The 20566-nt window shown below is 44.2% G+C and overlaps 1 protein-coding gene and 1 pseudogene across 1 annotated transcript; both read right to left on the reverse strand.

The window, feature by feature from the left end:
* Positions 1-61: 61 nt before the first annotated feature.
* On the reverse strand, positions 62-860 carry LOC136449568 (dirigent protein 1-like). Its single transcript, XM_066449623.1, has one exon. The coding sequence runs from the start codon at positions 858-860 to the stop codon at positions 249-251; it is 612 nt and encodes a 203-aa protein (XP_066305720.1). The 3' UTR covers positions 62-248.
* Positions 861-4969: 4109 nt separating this feature from the next.
* LOC136454274 (receptor kinase-like protein Xa21) overlaps positions 4970-20566 on the reverse strand; it is a 30589-nt pseudogene continuing 14992 nt past the window's right edge.

The following is a 20566-nucleotide window of genomic DNA, read 5'->3' on the forward strand; positions in this document are numbered from 1 at the left end:
CAAAGGTTGATGATTGACTCTGCCCAAGAAACAGAACACCTCAATTTAGGCCAAGGAAATCTTTTTTCAGAGGACAAGGAAATTGCGTGTTTACTGGGTTTCATCAAGACAAACAAATCTGAAACAGTTGGATGTACTTCACGTCGTCGAAAACAGACTGATGTTGATTGGACATAGACACTTCACCCACTGCCCAATAATGCGGTAGCCACTAGCCCACACTACTCACTCAAGTCTCAAGGTGTGTGCTAGTATTTGCCAGCAGGGTGCATGAGCACGAACAGGTTGATCTCGTTGACGTCCGTCTCCGGCGTCGGCTTGCTTATCATCTTGAAGAGCATGTACCCGCGCGCGAGCCTGAACTTGCCGGTGCCGCCGACCACGGCGCGCTCGATGGTGCCGGTGAACCCGAGCAGGGGGCCCTGCACGGACAGCGTGCTCCCGCCGTACTCGCCGGCGGTGAACACCAGCGTGATGGACGTCAGGTAGCCCTTGCCCAGCTCCAGGCTCGTGCCGAAGAAGACGCCCTGGTACCGCCCCACGAGCTGCGACGACCGGTCCGGGCCGACGCGTATCTCGTCGTCCACCACGCCCATGCTCCCGAACGACGAGTTGGCGCCCAGCGGGGACTGCAGCACGGCAGTGGCCGTCGCGTTCGCCCCGGTGTACGTCTCGTGCACGTACAGGTGGATGTGCGTCAGGCCGTGGTGGTCGCCTTCGCTGCCGGCGGCGGCGGCGGCAGCGAGGACGGCGACGGACGACGTCAAGGCAAGGAGGAAGAGGAGGTGGGGAAGCGAGGACGGGGCCATCGTGATGGCTGCCTTGTGGCCCTGTGTCGTCCAGTGTTTCCCGGCTTTCATTTAAAATAGGAGTACCGAGTACGTACGAATGTGGCTATGTGGAGGTGGAGTGGGACGAAAAAAATAGATTATGTTTTCTTTCTCTTTTTTTTTTCTTGTTTTTGGACAAGGGAGCAATAGATGATGTTGACTTGCCAACAGCTTCGTGGGTGGGCACAGGCGAATCATGGCGGTGGTTGTGCGCGCCAGCTGCCTCCCTTCTCTATAAAGCCTTGTTTAGAGGTTTTGGGTGTCACGGAGCGGTTGAGATACTAATAAAAAAAAATAAATTATAGAATCTTTAAGAAAACCAGGAGATAAATTTATTAAGCCTAACTAACTCATCATTAGCACATGTGTTACTATAGTACTTTATTATCAAATCATGAACTAATTAGGCTTAAAAGATTCGTCTCACAAAATAGTCGTAATCTGTATAATTAGTTATTTTTTAATCTATATTTAATACTTCATGTATATATCTAAACATTCGATGGGATAAGACGTAAAATTTTGGCAGATCTAAACAAGACATTAGTTTATTTTTTATTTATATACAAGGGTTGCGGTTGAGAAAAAAGAAGAAGAACAATCGTTTGTACTTTTAAACACGTTGACCAAGTCGTATATATTTTTTGTTGAAAACACGACACAGATGGCCGTCTGTCTTCTAATAATAGGCTTAGCCGCTTAGCGCTCACTCTCCATTCCTTTATTGCTTCTGGTCAACGTGTTCTAGCCAAAGGCTGAAACTGAAAGTTGATTTTCAATAAAAAAGGATTATATGCAAACTTTTCTAGTTATCGGAATAAAGAAATTATTTTATTCTAAAAACATATCCGTGCAATCCCTTTTGGTACACGCAACTCTCCTGTCTCTCTCAAATTTGGGAAGGTTTCGGGTGCTTTTCATCTCTTTCTCATCTCACTCTGGATCTCAACTATCCTTGATGCATACCATGCAAACCTGTAAGGATCAATATTCCAGCAACCATAGGGACAATGAAGCATCTGATATCCCTTGATCTTGACATACAACCGCCTCAACGGTTCCATTCCAACAGATGTAATATGTTACCTGAAATGAATAAAGCCATACATGCTCAGATCTGTACTTCTTTCATTAGATTAGAGTGAAAACTAAAAGGCAACACATGCATAATTTGCACATTTACGCATGCAATGTTTGAAGCTCCACAGCAGTGGCATACCGCACATCAACCATAGTTGGTGCAAAGATTTCCTATTTTGATGCACTACAGGAATTTCACAGTTGGAAACAAGCAATTGCATGTACGAGTTACGGAGTTAGAGTTACCACGCACATAGCAATCATTTCACATCCTGAGCAATAACCAATCCTCTATTCCATTTCTTCACAACAATCATTAGTCCAACAGAAATCGCCTACTATCCCAGGTTGATGGTGCAAAAGTCAACTACGGAACTAACTACAGTCTACCCAGAAACCGTCATCAATAAGTTTATGTTTCTGTTCACTACTGTCACTTATGCTAATAGATAGGAGTAGGAGGCACCACTGTAGAGTGGAAACGCCACCCTACTCCTTGAAATAGCGGATGGAGGAAACATGCAAGTAAGAGGAATAGAGGATGCGGATATGGAGGTGCGCTCGGAGATAGCATGCTTTTACGAGCTCTCCTGGCGCAGATCGGATCGGACGAGGCCCTTTTGGAAGACGTCGTCGATGAAGGACAAAAGGAGTTCTTGACAGGTGGCCCTGTGGTGGCGAGGCAATGGGCGCTACACAGTGCCCCCTCTCAAAATCCCCTCTTCCACGGCGTCTGGAATGAGTAGTGCCGGCAGCAACAGAAGTGCAAGCCTTCTTCCTAGGCTGTGTCACTGTCCATTAGTCTCGTTTGTGTAATATCGAAATCTGTATCTATATGCTAATCCAGCCCACGACTGTAATCCTGTATACCTCCTAGAGCGCTCGCAGAACCACATTGTCATATCAAACATTTCTACTTACATGCGTAAATCTTTTGCGTATTTAAGAAAAAAAATCCCCTCTGCGGCCAGGCAACGGGCACTGCGCTCCGGGAGGCGCCGAGAACTTTTGTTGAGTCGTGCTGTGTAGCCACATTGGGCTGATGGGTTGAACCAAAGAAGAGGAGAGTTGGACAGCTCAACTCTGAAGGTTTCGTGTCCTGGCGAGTTGTCCACGTCTTTGTTGGACCGTGAAGAATTTTTATTTTTAATCATTTTTAATCAATATTTTAATAATAACTACTTCAAAAAATAATTTTAGATCTGATCTTTTTGGTCGCGGCGTGACCAAACAACGTTGTCGCGCCAACGCATGTGGCGCGGCAACATTTGCCATGTTGGATGGCGTTTCCGACATGGAAAAGCTTATCGCGCCACTCCCGGTGACGTGACAATAGACGAGACTAAATTTTCGAAAAAAACATAACTCTTCAATAAGATGTCAGATAAAGATAATTTTTATACGAAAATTGTAGATCTCAATGAGATCTACAACTTTCTAGTTTTGAGTTTTTTCGTTTGAGGCCGTTAAGACACTCAAAAAATTAATATAAAATTTCAGCACCATAATAATCATGTACCAACGCTTACCGCATTTAAAAAATAATATCTTTTTTGTATGGTGTTAAATTAAGATACATTTTATATCAAAATTGTAGCCCTCAACGAGATCTACAAGTTTATAGTTTTGAGTTTTCATATTTGAGGTCGTTAACATACTCTAATAACTAATATAAATTTTTAACAGCATATTAATCGTGTATCAAAACTTATCTTTTTAGAAAAAGCGTATATTTCTTATTTGATGTCACGTAAAACTAATTTTTAAATAAAAGTTGTAGATCTTGTTCGAAGCTCCAGTTTTGATATAAAAAGTACCTTCGTTTGACACGATACAAAAATGATATTATTTTTCTAATGCAACAAGCGCTATTACGTGATTATTATGCTACTAAAATTTTATATTATTTTTTAAAACATCTTAACGACTTCAAATGTTAAAACTCAAAACTATAAAGTTGTAGATCTCATTAGGAGCTACAACTTTCATGTAAAAATATCTTCATTTGACAACATACAGAAACAATATTATTTTTCTAATGTGACAAGTACTAGTACGCTGTTATTATTTTCTTAAAATTTTATATTATTTTTTTGACGATCTTAACGACTCCAAATGTTAAAACTCAAAACCACAAAGTTGTAGATCTCATTGAGAGCTACAACTTTCATGTAAAAATTATCTTCATTTGACAACATATAAAAACAATATTATTTTTCTAATACGACAAGTACTAGTACGTGGTTATTATGCTCCTGAAATTTTATATTATTTTTTGAGCATCTTAACGTCCTTAAATGAAAAAACTTAAAACTACAAAGTTGTAGATCTAATCGAGAGCTACAATTTTCATGTAAATTTCATCTTCATCCAATGTCGTATCAAAGAGTTATGATTTTTCAAAGATTTAGTCTTGTCACGCCACTCCCGATGGTGCGACAGAACAATACTGTCGTGCCAGCGGGAGTGGCGTGACAACGTTTTTCACGTTGGAAACGCCGTCTAACGTGGCAGATGTTGCCGCGCCATTGCATGTGACGCGACAACGTTATTTGGTCGCGCCAGCGGATTAGATCTACAAAAAAATTTAGGAGCAATTATTATTAAAATATTAAATAAAAAAGGATTAAAAAAAACCGTCTGGAAACGACTCTCTGGTTGGCGCTGCAGTTGCTGGACTGTCCGGTGGCCATATCGATCTGGACCACCATCAATTGCACAATAGTGCCAGACTTAATAACTGTTGAAAATTAGTTTTGCAAAAATATAATTTACATGATGCAATGATCATGATGAGGATGATTCTCAAGAACGCATGTTGGGTCGTTACACTTTGATTCATACATCTTACTAAATTCTCTACAAAAATTGTCATACAGACATTTGGTAAAATTATTGATCCAGTCTATTTGACACATTTTCTGAATGTCCTTTATACCTGCATGTATCAAAAAAAGACAGGGAATAGTTATAGAGCTGAAACTTCAAGTACATCTTCAGTTATTTCAGGTAAGTGATCACCTACAGGTATCTTGCCCATTTCATGTCCTACGTATTCACTATTGTGGAGAATCGCCGTGAACTATTGCTACTCCTTTGTGATCCACCAAATGAGATCCCGAAAATTTAAGGTAAAAATCTCTAATGGCAAGCATCTCAATAGCTGCATCCTGTATCAGGATCCGATCTCTAGGTTGTTTCTTTGAGCAGGATATTCCAAGAACAATAACAGAAACCAAGCATTTCTGAATTCCACTTCTTGTAGTTCTATTGTTAGCATCTATGTGCATCCAGATTGTCGGATCAACTATCTCCCATATTCTCTCTGGAAGAGCATTCTCTGAAAACTTGTGCAAATCTAACGAGTCATTGAATATCTCATCTGTTGGGCTCCTTCCGGTAAACATCTCGAGCAGCAATATACCGAGGCTATAAACATCACCATGTGTTGAGACAAAAGGACCTTCACCGTACTCTATGATTGCAACAAAAAAAAGTCAACATGCCGTGTTCATACAAGAACTAGGAATAATGTACAAGTAAAAAATAACTATTTCAATTACCTGGAGCAACATAACCGATGGTGCCTCTTATTCCAGTTGTGCTACTTGAATTTTGCAGGGTTCTACTAGCATTGTCTGGAAGGATTCTTGATATGCCGAAGTCTCCAACTCGGGCACTCATGTTTTCTGCAAGAAGGATGTTGCTTGGCTTGAGATCACAATGAATGATTGATGGCTGACAGTGATTGTGAAGATAGTCCAAAGCATCGAAGATATTGACAGCAACCTGTAGCCTTTGTTCAAGGCTAAGAGTATTTGTTTGAGCAAGTGTGTCAGATTCAGGGTGAAGCCACCCCTTCAGGTTACCATTTGGCATGAACTCAAAAACTAGTGCCTTGAACTCTTCACCCTGGTGAGTGATGCTTGAGCAGCAAGTGATGATCTTTATAAGACAACGGTGACGCACCCTTCACAGTGCCTCACATTCAGCCACAAAACTTCTAATAGTCCGAGTCTGCTGTGTGTTAAACACCTTTACAGCTACTGTAGTGCCCTGATCATGTAAAGTACATTTATAAACCATGCCATAGCTTCCTTGTCCAAGCAAACTGGCCTCAGAAAGTCCATTGGTCCCATTTGACAATGCATGATAAGAAACTCTTTCATACTGTTCCTCAGTTGTGGATGTCAGTTGAGTTTCATGCCTTTTTCTGAGCTTCGAGTGGATCAACTTAATAAGTATAACTACTGAAACTAAAGCTACAAGCACACTGATTGATGTTAGGGTAATCATAAGGGACTTCGAAAAATGCCTTTTCTTCTTTTCTGAAGCAAACATGGAGCATGGAGCTAAATGAAGCTGAGGTGTTCCACCACAAAGGCCATCATTCCCTTGAACGGACAGGTTCATTCTATTTTCAAAAATACCCTTTTCTGGCACTTCACTGTTACGATCTCAAGTGAGTTCTGGTATTCAGAATATCGGTAATATAGAGTTAGGCGAGGTAGCAGGGATGGAGCAGAGGAAAGGCAGCAGAGCACGGGGTTGGGGAATTAGAGGAAGCTTGCTGGAGAAGACAAGAGTGGTTACAATAATCTTTTCATGCCTCCCTTCTCTCAACATTCCGTATATATGCTGAGGCTTCACACCTTGGCCCAGTCGCTGCTTCAGCCTTGCCCCAGTCGCTGCCCATGAAGCGCCGGGTTGGAAGTCTGGGCCGGTTGGACCTTCGCAGCTCCGGCCCATACTCCTGCTGCGGCTCAACTCCGTCTTCAGCATCTGGTGCCGGACTCGCAACAGTAGTAGGTCCAGCCGTAACACTCCCCCTCCCTTGCGCGCAGAGCCGGTTCCAGACGGTGGCGCGAGGAAACTGCTGCCGTAGAAACTCCAAGTCCTCCCAAGTAGCTAGAGACCTTGGCAAGTTAGACCACTGAATGAATCTTTGAGTGATAGAATGCGTACCCTTGATGATGGATCGAGTCTGAAGAATCCGCTCAGGAACACTCCAAAGAACCGCCTCAGAAGGTGGATGGCTGGTGACAGAATGATGAGTTCCCACCGACCTCTTGAGCTGTGAAACATGGAACACCGGGTGCACCGAAGAAGAAGCCGGAAGCTCAAGTCTGTAAGCTACAGCTCCCACGCGAGCCAGAATACGGTATGGCCCGAAGAATTTGAAGGCAAGCTTCTGATTGTTGCGCTGTGCTAAGGAGGATTGCACGTATGGCTGGATTTTGACGAATACCAGATCACCAATCTGAAACTGACGTTCGGACCGATGCTCATCAGCTTGCTTCTTCATATGCTGCTTAGCGTGGTTCAGATGCTGACGAATCACCTCAGACATCAGGGCTCGGTCAGACAACCAAGTAGCCAAATCAGGAATGTCTGTGTCTGAAGAAGTGGCAATGCCAAAATGGCGCGGTGCATAGCCATACAATACCTCAAAAGGAGAACGCCCCAAAGCGGAATGCCAATTGGTATTATACCAAAATTCGGCTTGATCCAACCACTGACGCCACTGATGCGGGCAGGCATGCACGAAGCAACGCATGAACGTCTCAACACATTGATTGACCCGTTCGGTTTGACCATCCATTTGCGGATGATAAGCAGTACTCATCCGCAGCTCAACTCTAGCCAACTGAAATAGCTCACGCCAGAAATGACTCGTAAAGACTTTGTCTCGATCCGAGACAATGGCTTGCGGCATACTGTGCAGCTTATATACTTGAGAGATAAAAGATTGAGCCACTGATCGAGCAGTAAAAGGATGCTCGAGAGGCAAGAAGTGAGCATACTTGGAAAAAAGATCCACTATCACCAGTATGCAGTTAGGACCTTGGGAGGATGGAAGCCCTTCAACAAAGTCCATGGATATCACAGACCAGGTGCTGTTAGGAACTGGCAACGACTGCAATAAACCGGGCAGCTTGGAATGGTCAGGCTTAGCTTGTTGGCAGACAAGACAAGCAGCGACAAAAGACTGAACGGCTGACTTCATGCCGGTCCAGGCAAAGATTGACTGACATGCCAGAGTGTCCACCAATAGCAGTAGAATGCACCGCTTTAATCAACCGAGTTTGCAACTCAGGGTCAGCCCCCACCCAGATACGACACTTGTAACGCAGCAGTCCATCACGAAGAGTAAAGTTGGTTACTGAATCCGGTGCCATGGCCAACTTGGCAAGCAATTCCTGGGCTCGAGCATCTTGAGAATACGATTCCACCACTGCCTCCAGCCACTGGGCCTGACAAACTGACAGCGCAGCCACTTGCGCAGAAGGACAACGGGATAGCGCATCAGCCGCGCCATTATCTGCGCCTTTGCGGTAGACAATCCGATACTGTAGGCCAATGAGATTGGTAAAGACCTTTTGCTGCCAGGGTGTGTGAAGCCTTTTGGTCTGTCAACTGCACTAGGCTACGATGATCGGTGATGATCTGAAACTCGGCATGTTGCAGATAACTGTGCCAGTGCTCTAGTGCCAACAAGATCGTCATATATTCTTTCTCATATGTGGATAACCCTTGCAAGCGGGGTCCCAAGGTTTTGCTCAGGAAAGCCAAGGGATGACCCCCTTGCATAAGCACTGCACCAATCCCAGTACCCCTAGCATCAGTTTCCACAGCAAAAGGGCGGTTGAAATCTGGCAGGGCCAACACCGGGGCAGTTGTCAGAGCATGCTTCAGAGCTGAGAAGGCCTTGTCCTGGCTATTTGTCAATACATAAACAACACCTTTGCGAAGAAGATCCGTCAAGGGTTTTGATATGATGCCAAAGTGCTTAACAAAGCGTCTATAGTATCCTGCGAGGCCCAAAAAACTACGCAATTCCTTAACTGACTGTGGAACAGGCCATTGCAAAATAGCCTGAACCTTATCGGGGTCAGTGGCCACTCCTTCCTCTGAGATAACATGCCCCAAATAACGAAGCTGTCGTTGTGCAAAGTGACATTTGGACATCTTCACTTGCCACTGATCTTGCTGAAGCAACTGAAAGACCAACCGCAAATGCTCAACATGTTCTTCATAGGAACGACTGAAAATGAGAATGTCGTCGAAGAAAACGAGGACACATTTGCGCAATAGAGGGTGTAGAGTAGTGTTCAAAACATTGAGAAAGGTGGCCGGAGCTCATGTGAGACCAAAGGCCATGACACGAAACTCGTAATGGCCGGTATGAGTTTGAAAAGCAGTTTTGAATTCTTCCCCACTCTTCAAACGAATCTGATGGTATCCCACTGTCAGATCAAGACAAGAAAACCTAGATGCATGTGTGAGTTCATCGAGGAGCTCTTCAATGACTAGTACTGGATATTTAGCTTTGACTATGATGGCGTTGAGCTATCTGAAATCCACGCAAAAGCGATACATGCCATCTTTTTTCTTGACCAGCAAAACTGATGAAGAGAATGGGCTAGAACAGGGCTGGTTAATGCCGGCTTGCAACATGTCAGTAACTTGACGCTTAATTTCATCCTTAATCAAGGGAGAGTAATGGTAGGGCCTTACTGAGAATGGACTGGCACCAGGTATCAATGGAATGGCATGATCACAATGGTGTGTCGACGGATAGCCAGCCGGAGGAGCAAAGACAGACTGAAATTCAGTTAATAGGTCTGCAATCTCAGACGAAACAGACTCCTGACAAGCTATAGCGTCATCCAACAATAGAGTGGTAACCTGAATGACAGAACCGGCAGGTAGACTCAGCAGCTCGCCTTGCAAGAAATGGTGGCCTTGACCATAGGGAATTATCATCCATTTGCGGTGCCAATCTACCTGCATCGGGCTGCAAGAAGCCAACCAGTCCATTCCAACAATCAGCTCATACGATGTCAGAGGCAAAATCTTGGCTACGGAAACAAAGTCACATTGCTGAACAGACCAAGACAACTGTTTAATTTGGGAACAACAAGGCAATTGAGATCCATCAGCTACGGTGACATGGAGAGCAGGACTAAAAGTAGATGCCCCAGACAGCTGAGAGGCCAAAGTTTGACTGACAAAAGTTTGAGTGCTTCTGGAATCCACCAAAATCCGAGCCTGATGTCCCTGCATAGTGCCCAAAAACTGAATAGCACAAGCAGGTCGAGTACTACCTGATGCTGCCCTGGAAATAGCCACGCACTGTGGTGCATCATCATCTTGGACTGATGCAGAATCTGAGCAGTCATCCGAATGACAAATGTCCCAGAACTCCTGCAAGACATGGAGTTGGACAGTCTCTGAACACTTGTGATCGCAGGACCATTTGTCGCCACAATGGATGCAGAGGCCTCGAGCTCAGCGGTAGTCGCGCAGGTTGTTCAGCTTGGACTCAATCCCACGGCCGCGCTTGTCATTAGGCACAGCTCCTGGCGCGACCAGCTTGTCCTGGCGTGCAGTTCGTAGGGGCGGCGGAGGAAGGGGCAAGGGACCCCATGGCACCGCCTTGGCAAAGGTGAATGGCTCTGGCCTCCGAACATCCCGCCGACGTCCCGGCTCCATCAACTCTTCCTGCAACAAGGCGAGCATGCAGGCAGTATCCAGAGTAGCAGGACGTTGCAAATGTACAACAACACGAATATCAGCACGGAGGCCATCAACAAAACGCATAGCATTGTATAGAGGATCGGTATTGTGGCCATAGGCGATCAATTGCTCAACAAGCCCAGTGTACTTATCAATATACTCCTGCACAGACCCAGCTTGGTATATGTGGAAGAGCTGGCGGATCAGAAGAGCATGCTGATCCTTACCAAAGCGCTCCATGACAGCCTGACAAAAGAATTCCCAAGTCCCCTGATGAATCTGATCTTCCACCGATTGGAACCAGCGAGCCGCGGCCGCGGTCATGTGCATGGTGGCGACCTTAACCCAGCGGTGGTGAGGTACCGTGTACATGTCAAAATAATCCAAACAACGTCCTAGCCACAATTTTGGGTTCTCACCATCAAATGGGGGAAAAATTCATTTTGAGTATGTGTTCGTGAGTTCCCTCCCTATGCCAATTGCCACCAGGAACCCCTTCCCCATGCCAAGTGCGGCGCGGGAAGCCATCACCCCCACCCGATCCACTGGGAGCACCCGCCACGAGGGCTGATCCAGAGTAAGAACGAAGAAGCTTGGGTTTTGGATCAGGATTAGGCGGAGTGAGCATACCCTTGACCGGGGATTGAGTTGGATACTCGAATCCCCGGTGGCTTGATCCCTCGCGGTGCCCTAACAGGTTGAATTTGGTCCAGCCGGCGGGAATCGTCGCCGCGGACACCTTTGGAGGCGACGACAGCACACCGGTTGGGACGGCCGGCGCGGCGTCGAGGACGGAGCGGCTCACGGACTTGCGTAGGGCGGTCATCTCTTCCCGCAATGTCTCCACCTTCTCGTCCGTCTTCCGAATCACACCCACCTCCGCACGCAATTCGTCCATGGTCGCATCCATCTTCGTGCGCCAAGTGTCGAACGCCTTAGCCGCGTCCTCCAGGGAGGCGACGCGCTTGCCGACGGAGTTCTCCACCAAATCCATGCGGGCAGTGAGATTCGCCTGCACGGATCGGTGTTCGTCGAGGATGAGCTTGGTGTTGGGATCCATATCGCCCAACTGCTTGCGGAACCGGGTGAAGTGATCGTGGATGATCTCGTGGGGCTCCAGCGGAAACTCCGGCGACGATCTCTACGCTGAGCAGCGAACAGGCAAGGAAATGGTGGTTTCGTGGCGCTGCAGGATTTGGCTCTGAGTACCAATTTGTTACGATCTCAAGTGAGTTCTAGTATTCAGAATATCGGTAATACAGAGTTAGGCGAGGTAGCAGGGATGGAGCAGAGGAAAGGCAGCAGAGCACGGGGTTGGGTAATCAGAGGAAGCTTGCAGGAGAAGACAAGAGTGGTTACAATAATCTTTTCATGCCTCCCTTCTCTCAACATTCCGTATATATGCTGAGGCTTCACGCCTTGGCCCAGTCGCTGCTTCAGCCTTGCCCCAGTCGCTGCCCATGAAGCGCCGGGTTGGAAGTCTGGGCCAGTTGGACCTTCGCAGCTCCGGCCCATACTCCTGCTGCGGCTCAACTCCGTCTTCAGCATCTGGTGCCGGACTCGCAACAGTAGTAGGTCCAGCCGTAACATTCACCATGTAAATTATTAAAGGACAGATCTAATTTTGACAAAGATGTCAAATTCTGAAGACATGTGGGGATCAATCCAGACAAGTTGTGTGCTAGATACAATTCTTGTATGCCGCCAATACTACAAAGGGCATCTGGAATACTCCCAGACATCTTGTTCATGGTCACGTTGAGAACAGAAAGACCTTTTAAATTCTCCAAAGATTGAGGCACCCTGCCTTCAAACGAGTTCTGATCCAGCAACAACAATTCCAACGATTTGCAGTTTCTAATACTATCAGGTATGTTGCCAGACAACTGGTTTCCTGACAGAAACAATGCGTTAAGGTTTGCCAGGCTACCAACTCCAGTAGGAAGTGGCCTAGACAACGAATTGTGTGACAAATTTAAGATGTAGGAAAGTGCAGGAAGTTTGAAAACCTCTCTGGGGACTGAACCATTCAGTTTCTGCGCTGAGAGATCAAGAATAAACATGTTCTTCAAGTTCCCCAAGCTTGCTGGAATTGGACCCTCCAAGTTGTCATTGTATAAAGCAAGTGTATTCAACTTTGTAAGATTTCCCAGTGACGTTGGTATAAAGCCTGACAAGCTGGTGTTGTAAAGGTATAAAGCGGCCATGTTTTGAAGCCTACCAATGCTCTCTGGAATCCCTCCGGATATGGGAATATTCATAATCGCAAGTACTTGCAGACCAACCAAATTACCTATGTCAGATGGAATAAACCCAGAAATCCTATTGTTTCCTAAGAAAAGATTCCGGAGAGTTGTCCACAGGTTTGCAACTGAACTAGGAAGTTGTCCACTGAAGGAGTTATTGTCAATATACAAGGTCCGAAGCTGGCTACAGTTGCTAGCATCTTCATGAATTCCCACCCCTCCCTGTCACTTGATTCTAGCTTGTTGTCGGACAAGTTTAGGGTAACGAGACCTTTCAATCTCCCCAGAGTAGGAGGAACGCGCCCACTAAAACTGTTTAGCGCGAGTTGCAGAAACGTGAGAGCAGAGATTTTGGAGAGTGAGGGTGGGATAGTTCCATGGAACTTGTTGTAACCAAAGTTCAGAGTTCTGATGCTGGGGAGCCTATCGCCAATATTACTGGGAATAGTTCCAGACAGGGAGTTTGAATCAATGGAGAAAACTTGTAGCCTAGACAAGTTGTACAGAGAGTGTGGAAGCAGTGGCGGCGCTTGGAGCCAAATACAGGGGGGGCCATTTGTCAAATCCAGACCATATAGACTAACTGACCAACATGTATACAAGTTCCATAGAAATAAGTTTTAGTTCTATACTACTATAATTAGGTCACAATTAACAAAACACAGGTGACCATGGTCTATTGTCCATAGGATACCCATTACAGTATCATATTAGTATATATATATACCAAAAGACAAGTAACCCATAGAACTAGCACTCGTTAAAAGTCCACTTTTCTTTTCTTCAAATTCCGGAAATCAGTAATTATATCTTCATAGCTGTAGTCTCTTGCGATCTCGCCTTCTATGTGTACTACCAAGTTATTGGCAAGAAATTCGTCTTCCATCTTGTTTCGTAGTCTTGTCTTAGTGATCTTCAAGATAGAAAAAACGCGCTCAGCACTAGCTGTTGAAACTGGAAGAATAAGCAGCAACCGAAGCAATCTATCGATCATGTTAGAAGTCCTATGGCGTCCTGTGGCAACAAGGCATCGACACAGTTCAGCTATGGTTGCAATATTTTTCAGCTCTTCACTGTTGGAAGCATCAACAACAAAATGCTTCAACTGATACTCTAATCTAAGCTTCTCTTGTTGGTTGAAATCTGCTGGGTAGTACTTCTCAACAACTTTGCATATCTCACTAGCACGGAAAGATGGAAATCCGTTTTTTGGTATTAATGTAGTGCTAATGGACAAAAGGTCCATCACCTTCTCATTGAACTTCAGGTTCAATTCAGCTAGCTGAGTATCAATTGTTGCCCAAAATATCTCCACTCGAAAATAGCGGTCATTGGTAAAATGATCTGGTTGACGACGATCACGACCACCACGCATAATGTATGTTGCTTCCATATCTGGAATGTCAATTTCATGACCCAAACAGAACTCAACAACGCCAGAAATAAAATTTTCCCATCCATCATCTGATCTCATTTCTTCAAGTAGAACTTTTTGTGGATTGCACAAGTCGAATACATTCACTATGTCTTGTGTTTTCTTTTGTAAAGCCTGACCTAGTTGTTCTGTGATCTCCATTATTTCTCTCATCATCAGTAGGACAAATACAAACTCAAAAGATGTCAAGTAGTTGAAAGCAGTATCACCATCGGCACGGTTTGCACCAGCTGATGAGTCGGAAGCTAAATTTTGTAGAACTGAACTCACAGGATTGAACAAATCCATAAGGCTAGCAATAGAACCTAAGTGTGAACCCCACCTTGTATCTCCTGGACATTTCAGAGAGCAGATTTGATTTGCTCCTTGTCCTGTCTCAAGCTCATCAATAGCTAGCAAGCGTGCAAGTTCATCCATTTGGGCGTCATGGAGCTCATCGTGACGCTTAGATGATGAGTCAACAGTGTTTACAATAAAAACCAATTTCTGGAAAAATTGGGTAACAGGAACCACATCCTTTGATGCAGCAACAAGAGCAAGTTGTAGACGATGGGCATAGCAGTGAACATAATATGCATAAGGGCATTCTTTGAGAAAAAGTGCTTGCAACCCATTTAACTCTCCCTTCATGTTGCTAGCGCCATCATAACCTTGACCTCGAAGGTTCTGCACATCAAAGGCATAGCTGGACAACAGATAAGATAATTCTTTCTTCAATGTTAGTGCTTTGGTGTTCTTCACATGTATCAAGTCAAAGAACCGTTCTTGTACAATACCATCATTATCCACAAATCTGAAAACAATTGGCATTTGCTCTCTTTTTGCAACATCACATGTTTCATCCACAAGAATAGAGAACTTTGCATCCCCGATTTCCTCACGTATATGCTTCCTGACTTTCATTGCAAAAATACTCAAGATTTCCTTTTGGATATCAGGTGATGTGGACTTTGCAAATTGTGTAGCATTCTCTAACACAACACTTGCAATTTCAGGATTAAATTCAGCAAGAAGTTTTAATATTTCAACAAAGTTCCCTCTATTTTTTGACTGAGGTGTCTCATCATGGCCTCTAAAAGAACAAGATTGAAATGTTAACCACCTGACAGCTGCAATTGATGCTCTCAGCCGTAGACGATTTCTTTCTTTCTCTTGATTGCTTGCCACCTTGATAATATTATCAACAAGATTTGGTTGATTCAACAGGTTATGACATTCTGTGACTGCATTGTTGTGTGTTGAGCAAGAATCAGATCCTATGTGAACCAAGAATCCACAATTTTTGCCATTATTAACTTTCTTGTAGCTGTCAAAGCCTTGTGCTGTGAAGACATCAAAGCCACTTCTTTTCTTTATATTTTTGCTGGACACAAAGCAAAGAAGACAATATGCACGACCATTGCTCTCTGAGTACTCCAGCCAAGATGGAAAATCACTAAACCAATTGTACTGGAAATGGCGCTTATGACCCTGCGGTCCAAAACCCTTGTATTTTTTAAGTTTAGGTTGCATTGGACCTAACTTCAAATATGCCCGTTGTACTTCATCTTGCTGGTTACTTGGATACTTCCAAATTTGTCGGCGTAATGCTGGATCTCGCTGTAGGAATTCAATTCCTCGAAATACAATAGGTTCACATTCACCTTCATCTGCTTGGTATTCATATTGCCTTGGTTCTAATTCAACTAAGTTTGCAGGAATCGATGGTTGCTCAATAATAGGCCCGTCGTCTCTTTTTTTCTTGAAAAATGAAGAAATGGGTCTCTCTTTACCCATTTGTATCTACAGGAAAAAATGTACATACTATTATCACTCAAACAAAGGACAAGAGATCTCAATCGTTACAAATTATCACTCAATCAGCCACTTCTAGACAACATGTGCAGGGTTATGAGGATGCTACGCTAGCCGGAAAACAAAAAATTCGACCACATAAACCAGGATCTACTGCTAGTTATAGATCACAGGATTACCACTAGACACGCAGGTGCAGCGGAAGCGACTCGATGTAGTCGTACGCATCGTAGCAGTGCCGTGCAGTTGCAAGGTTGTCCGTACGTCCGTCCCCTTCGTGCGGTTCGTCTTTGTGCTCCAGATGCAGCACCTCCGAGGTATCCACACGTACAGGGAGGAAGCGTCGTGCCTCCGGACTGCTAGGTCCGCGAGGAGCAGCAGGCGCGGGCGTAGGATGGGCAGCGACGGCTGCCAAAAGGCGTGCCCTACTTAGCCCCGTTGCCCACCCCACTTATTTATAGGCGTCCCTAATGAGCTCCTGAGTTGGAGGCCCATTAGTAACCCTAAGCCTTGTCTAACTCGGATCCAATTCGAATTAGGCTTCCAGCCCCTTAAGCGTGCGACCCTATGGGTACACGCACACATAGACATGGCCCGAGTACTCCTACTCGGCCATTAGTTGATAGCGGCCTCTAGCAAGGCATGTCAACTCCTATGCGTACGCAAAGATCATATCAGACGAACCACCACAAACCACATACTTGTTATTCCCTTGCCTCATGATATTTGGTCCAACTCATAGGTTAACACTTAACCCAAGCATGGCCATGCATTTCTTGATCTAATCATTAGAGTGATCTAGTGATATCTCTCTCATATAGAGAGGGGCAAATTCCATCTTGATTGTCTATGTCTCATAGCATGTTTCCCGACAAACCCGAAAACCACCTTTATAACTACCCTATTACGGAGTAGCGTTTGATAGTCCCTGAGTAGGTCATTTCACATCTTGAATACATACAACAATCTCAGATCTAAGGACATAACGTACATGATGTGAATAGAGATAATAACAACATCTCACGTTGGGTCAGTCCAGCCCCATGTCATACATGTGCCCACATTATCAGTTTGACATCTCCATGTCTATGACTTGTGAAACATAGTCATCAACTAATAATGTGCTGATCCATTATTCATGTGTGTCCTCACATGAACTCTGACCAGGGACAACATTAGAATAACCATACAAGTAAAAGAGTTTCACAAACAATTCACATAATTGCTAATCGATACAGGTTGTCTTTAATGAAAATTCAATGAACTCATAATATACCATGGATACAAGGCAATATAATCATCTCTATGATTATCTCTAGGGCATACTCCCAACAATCTCCCACTTGCACTAGAGTTAATCTCGAAGATATCTAATACCCATAGCTCTCATGTGCGCCTCATGCTTAGGCTGTGGAAGAGCCTTTGTCAAAGGATCTGCAACATTCAAATCTGTGTGTATCTTGCACATCTTGATCTCATCTCGTCTAACGAACTCTCGAATGAGGTGAAATTTCCACATTACATGTTTGTTCTTTTGGTGATTCCTTGGCTCCTTAGCCTGCGCAATTGCCCCATTGTTGTCACAATGTAGATTCAATGGGCTGGACGCATTCGGAAACACACCAAGTTCAATGAGGAACCTCCTCATCCAAATACCTTCCTTCACAGCTCCAGAAGCTGCAATGTCACCGTCTCCTGCTTGGAACTTTTCCAACTTACAGCACCACCATTTATTGTGAACACAAAACCTGATTGAGACTGTGAATCATCCGTGTCAGTTTGAAAGCTAGCATCGGTGTAACCATTTACAACGAGCTCCTCCTCACCTCGATAGATTAGGAACACATCTTTAGTCCTTCTCAAGTACTTAAGAATGTTTTTAACAAGTGTCCAGTGACTCTCTCCTGGATCAGCTTGGTACCTGCTTGCAACACTTAGAGCATATGAGACATCTGGGCGAGTACATATCATGGCGTACATGATGGAACCAACTGCCGAGGCGTATGGAACCTTACTCATGCGCTTCTGCTCATCAGCTGTCGAAGGACACTATTTATCACTAAAGCGCATACCATGTGACATAGGCAAGAACCCTTTCTTGGACTGTTCCATGTTGAACCGTTTCAACACCTTGTCAATGTATGTATCTTGGCTTAATCCTATAAGCCTCTTCGATCTATCTCTATAGATCTTAATGCCCAAAATGTATGCTGCTTCTCCTAAATCCTTCATAGAAAAAATATTATTCAGTGAAGTCTTTATGGATTGCAACATAGGAATGTCATTCCCAATCAATAATATATCATCCACATACAAGATCAGAAATACAACAGCGCTCCCACTTTCCTTCTTGTAAACACAAGGTTCTTCTTCATTCTGACGGAAGCCAAACCCTTTGACCACTTCATCAAAACGAATGTTCCAACTCCGAGATGCTTGCTTTAACCCATAAATGGATTTCTGAAGCTTGCAAATTTTTCCAGCATTGTTTGGATCAATAAAACCTTCGGGCTGTATCATATACACGTCCTCATCCAAATTTCCATTTAGAAAGGCTATTTTAACATCCATCTGCCATATCTCATAATCGAAATAAGCAGCTATTGCTAGAATGATCCGGATAGATTTAAGCATCGCTACCAGCGAGAAAGTCTCATCGTAGTCAATTCCTTGAACTTGCCGAAAACCCTTTGCAACAAGTCGAGCTTTATAGACGTGAACGTTTCCATCCATATCCTTTTTCTTTTTATAGATCCATTTGCACTCTATGGGTCTAACCCCATCAGGCGGGTCAACCAAGTTCCAAACTTGATTGTTTCCCATGGAATCTATCTCGGATCTCATGGCACTTTGCCATTTCTCGAAATCTGGGTCCATCATTGCTTCCGCATAAGTCGTAGGTTCGTCATCATCTAACAATAACAAATCCCCACGCAACTCATGGATTCTTGCTGACCTTCACGGTTGTGGCGGTGTTTCTATTGCCACGGGTATCTCAACTTGTTCTGCTACATTAGCATCACTCGTAGAGTCCTTCCCAACTGGCTCGTCTTGAACTTCTTCAAGATACACCTTCTGTCCACTTTTCTCTCTTTTGAGAAACTCTTTCTCTAAGAAAACACCATTTTGAGCAACAAACACTTTGCCCTCTGATCGGTTGTAGAAGTAATATCCTAAAGTTTCCTTCGGATATCCCAGGAAAAAGCATTTGTCTGACTTGGGTGTTAGTTTATCTGTCATAACTCGTTTGACATAAACTTCACAACCCCAATTTTTTAGAAAAGACAAACTGGGACTCTTACCAGTCCACATCTCATGTGGTGTCTTAACTATGGACTTAGACTGTACCCTATTTAATGTGAAAGCGGCTGTTTCTAGAGCGTATCCCCAAAATGATAACGGTAGGTCTGACTGGCTCATCATTGACCAAACCATGTCCAACAAAGTCTGATTACGTCGCTCGGACACACCATTTCTTTGAGGTGTTCTAGGTGGCGTAAGCTGTGGAACAATTCCGCAACTCTTTAGATGATTGCTAAACTCGTGGCTCAAATATTCGCCTCCACGATCAGATAGCAAAGCCTTAATTTTCTTGCCACGTTGATTCTCTACTTCACTCTAAAACTCCTTGAACTTTTCAAATGTCTCAGACTTATGTCTCATTAAGTAGACATAGCCATATCTACTAAAGTCATCAGTGAATGTTATGAAGTATTGGAATCCGCCTCTTCCTGTCGTACTCATTGGTCCGCACACATCAGTATGTATGAGTTCCAGCAAGTCTGCCGCTCTCAGGAAAACCTATGAAAGGTGTCTTGGTCATCTTGCCCAGCAGGCAAGCCTCACATGTCTCGTATGATTCAAAATCAAACAAAGTTAAAAGCCCATCAGAATGGAGCCTCTTCATGCGATTCTTACTTATGTGACCAAAACGACAATGCCACATATAGGTAGGACTTAACTCATTAAGCCAAGGCTTTTTAGCACTTATATTATAGATAGGAGCATCTTCAAGATTTAAAATAAATAACCCATTTACAATGGATGCAGAAGCCACAAACATGCCATTTTTAGAGATCACACAACCATTGTCTTTACTCGCAAATGAATAACCATCCTTCATCAGACATGAAGGTGACACAATGTTTCGACTTAAACTAGGAACAAAATAACAATTATTCAACTCCATAATAAATCCCGACGGGAGGTGGAGTTGCATCATCCCGACGTTCAACGCGGCAACTCTTGCATTATTGCCCACACGGAAATCAACTTCTCCCTTTTCCACGCTTCTACTTCTTATCATTCCCTGCATCGTATTGCAAATATGAGCAACATATCCGGTATCAAATACCTAAGAATTAATATAAGAATTAGCAAGGAAAATGTCTGTAATATAAACAACAAGTGTACACGCTGTGGGAGTACCTTTACTGCCGTGATCCTTTATGGATTCTAGGTATAGCTTGCAGTTCCTCTTCCAGTGACCTTTCCCATGACAATGAAAGCACTCAGCATCAACAGGTGGTCCAGCCTTAGGTGCAGGTGGGTTTGGCTTAGAGATCTCATCTTTAGCCTTGCCCTTTTTCTTCTTCCAAGAACTGCCCTTCTTCTTAAACTTAGGCTTGTTTTGGACCGCCATCACATGGCTACTGCCAGCA

This window comes from Miscanthus floridulus, chromosome 5, assembly GCF_019320115.1.
Source record: "Miscanthus floridulus cultivar M001 chromosome 5, ASM1932011v1, whole genome shotgun sequence".
In the NCBI taxonomy this organism is placed as follows: Eukaryota; Viridiplantae; Streptophyta; class Magnoliopsida; order Poales; family Poaceae; genus Miscanthus; species Miscanthus floridulus.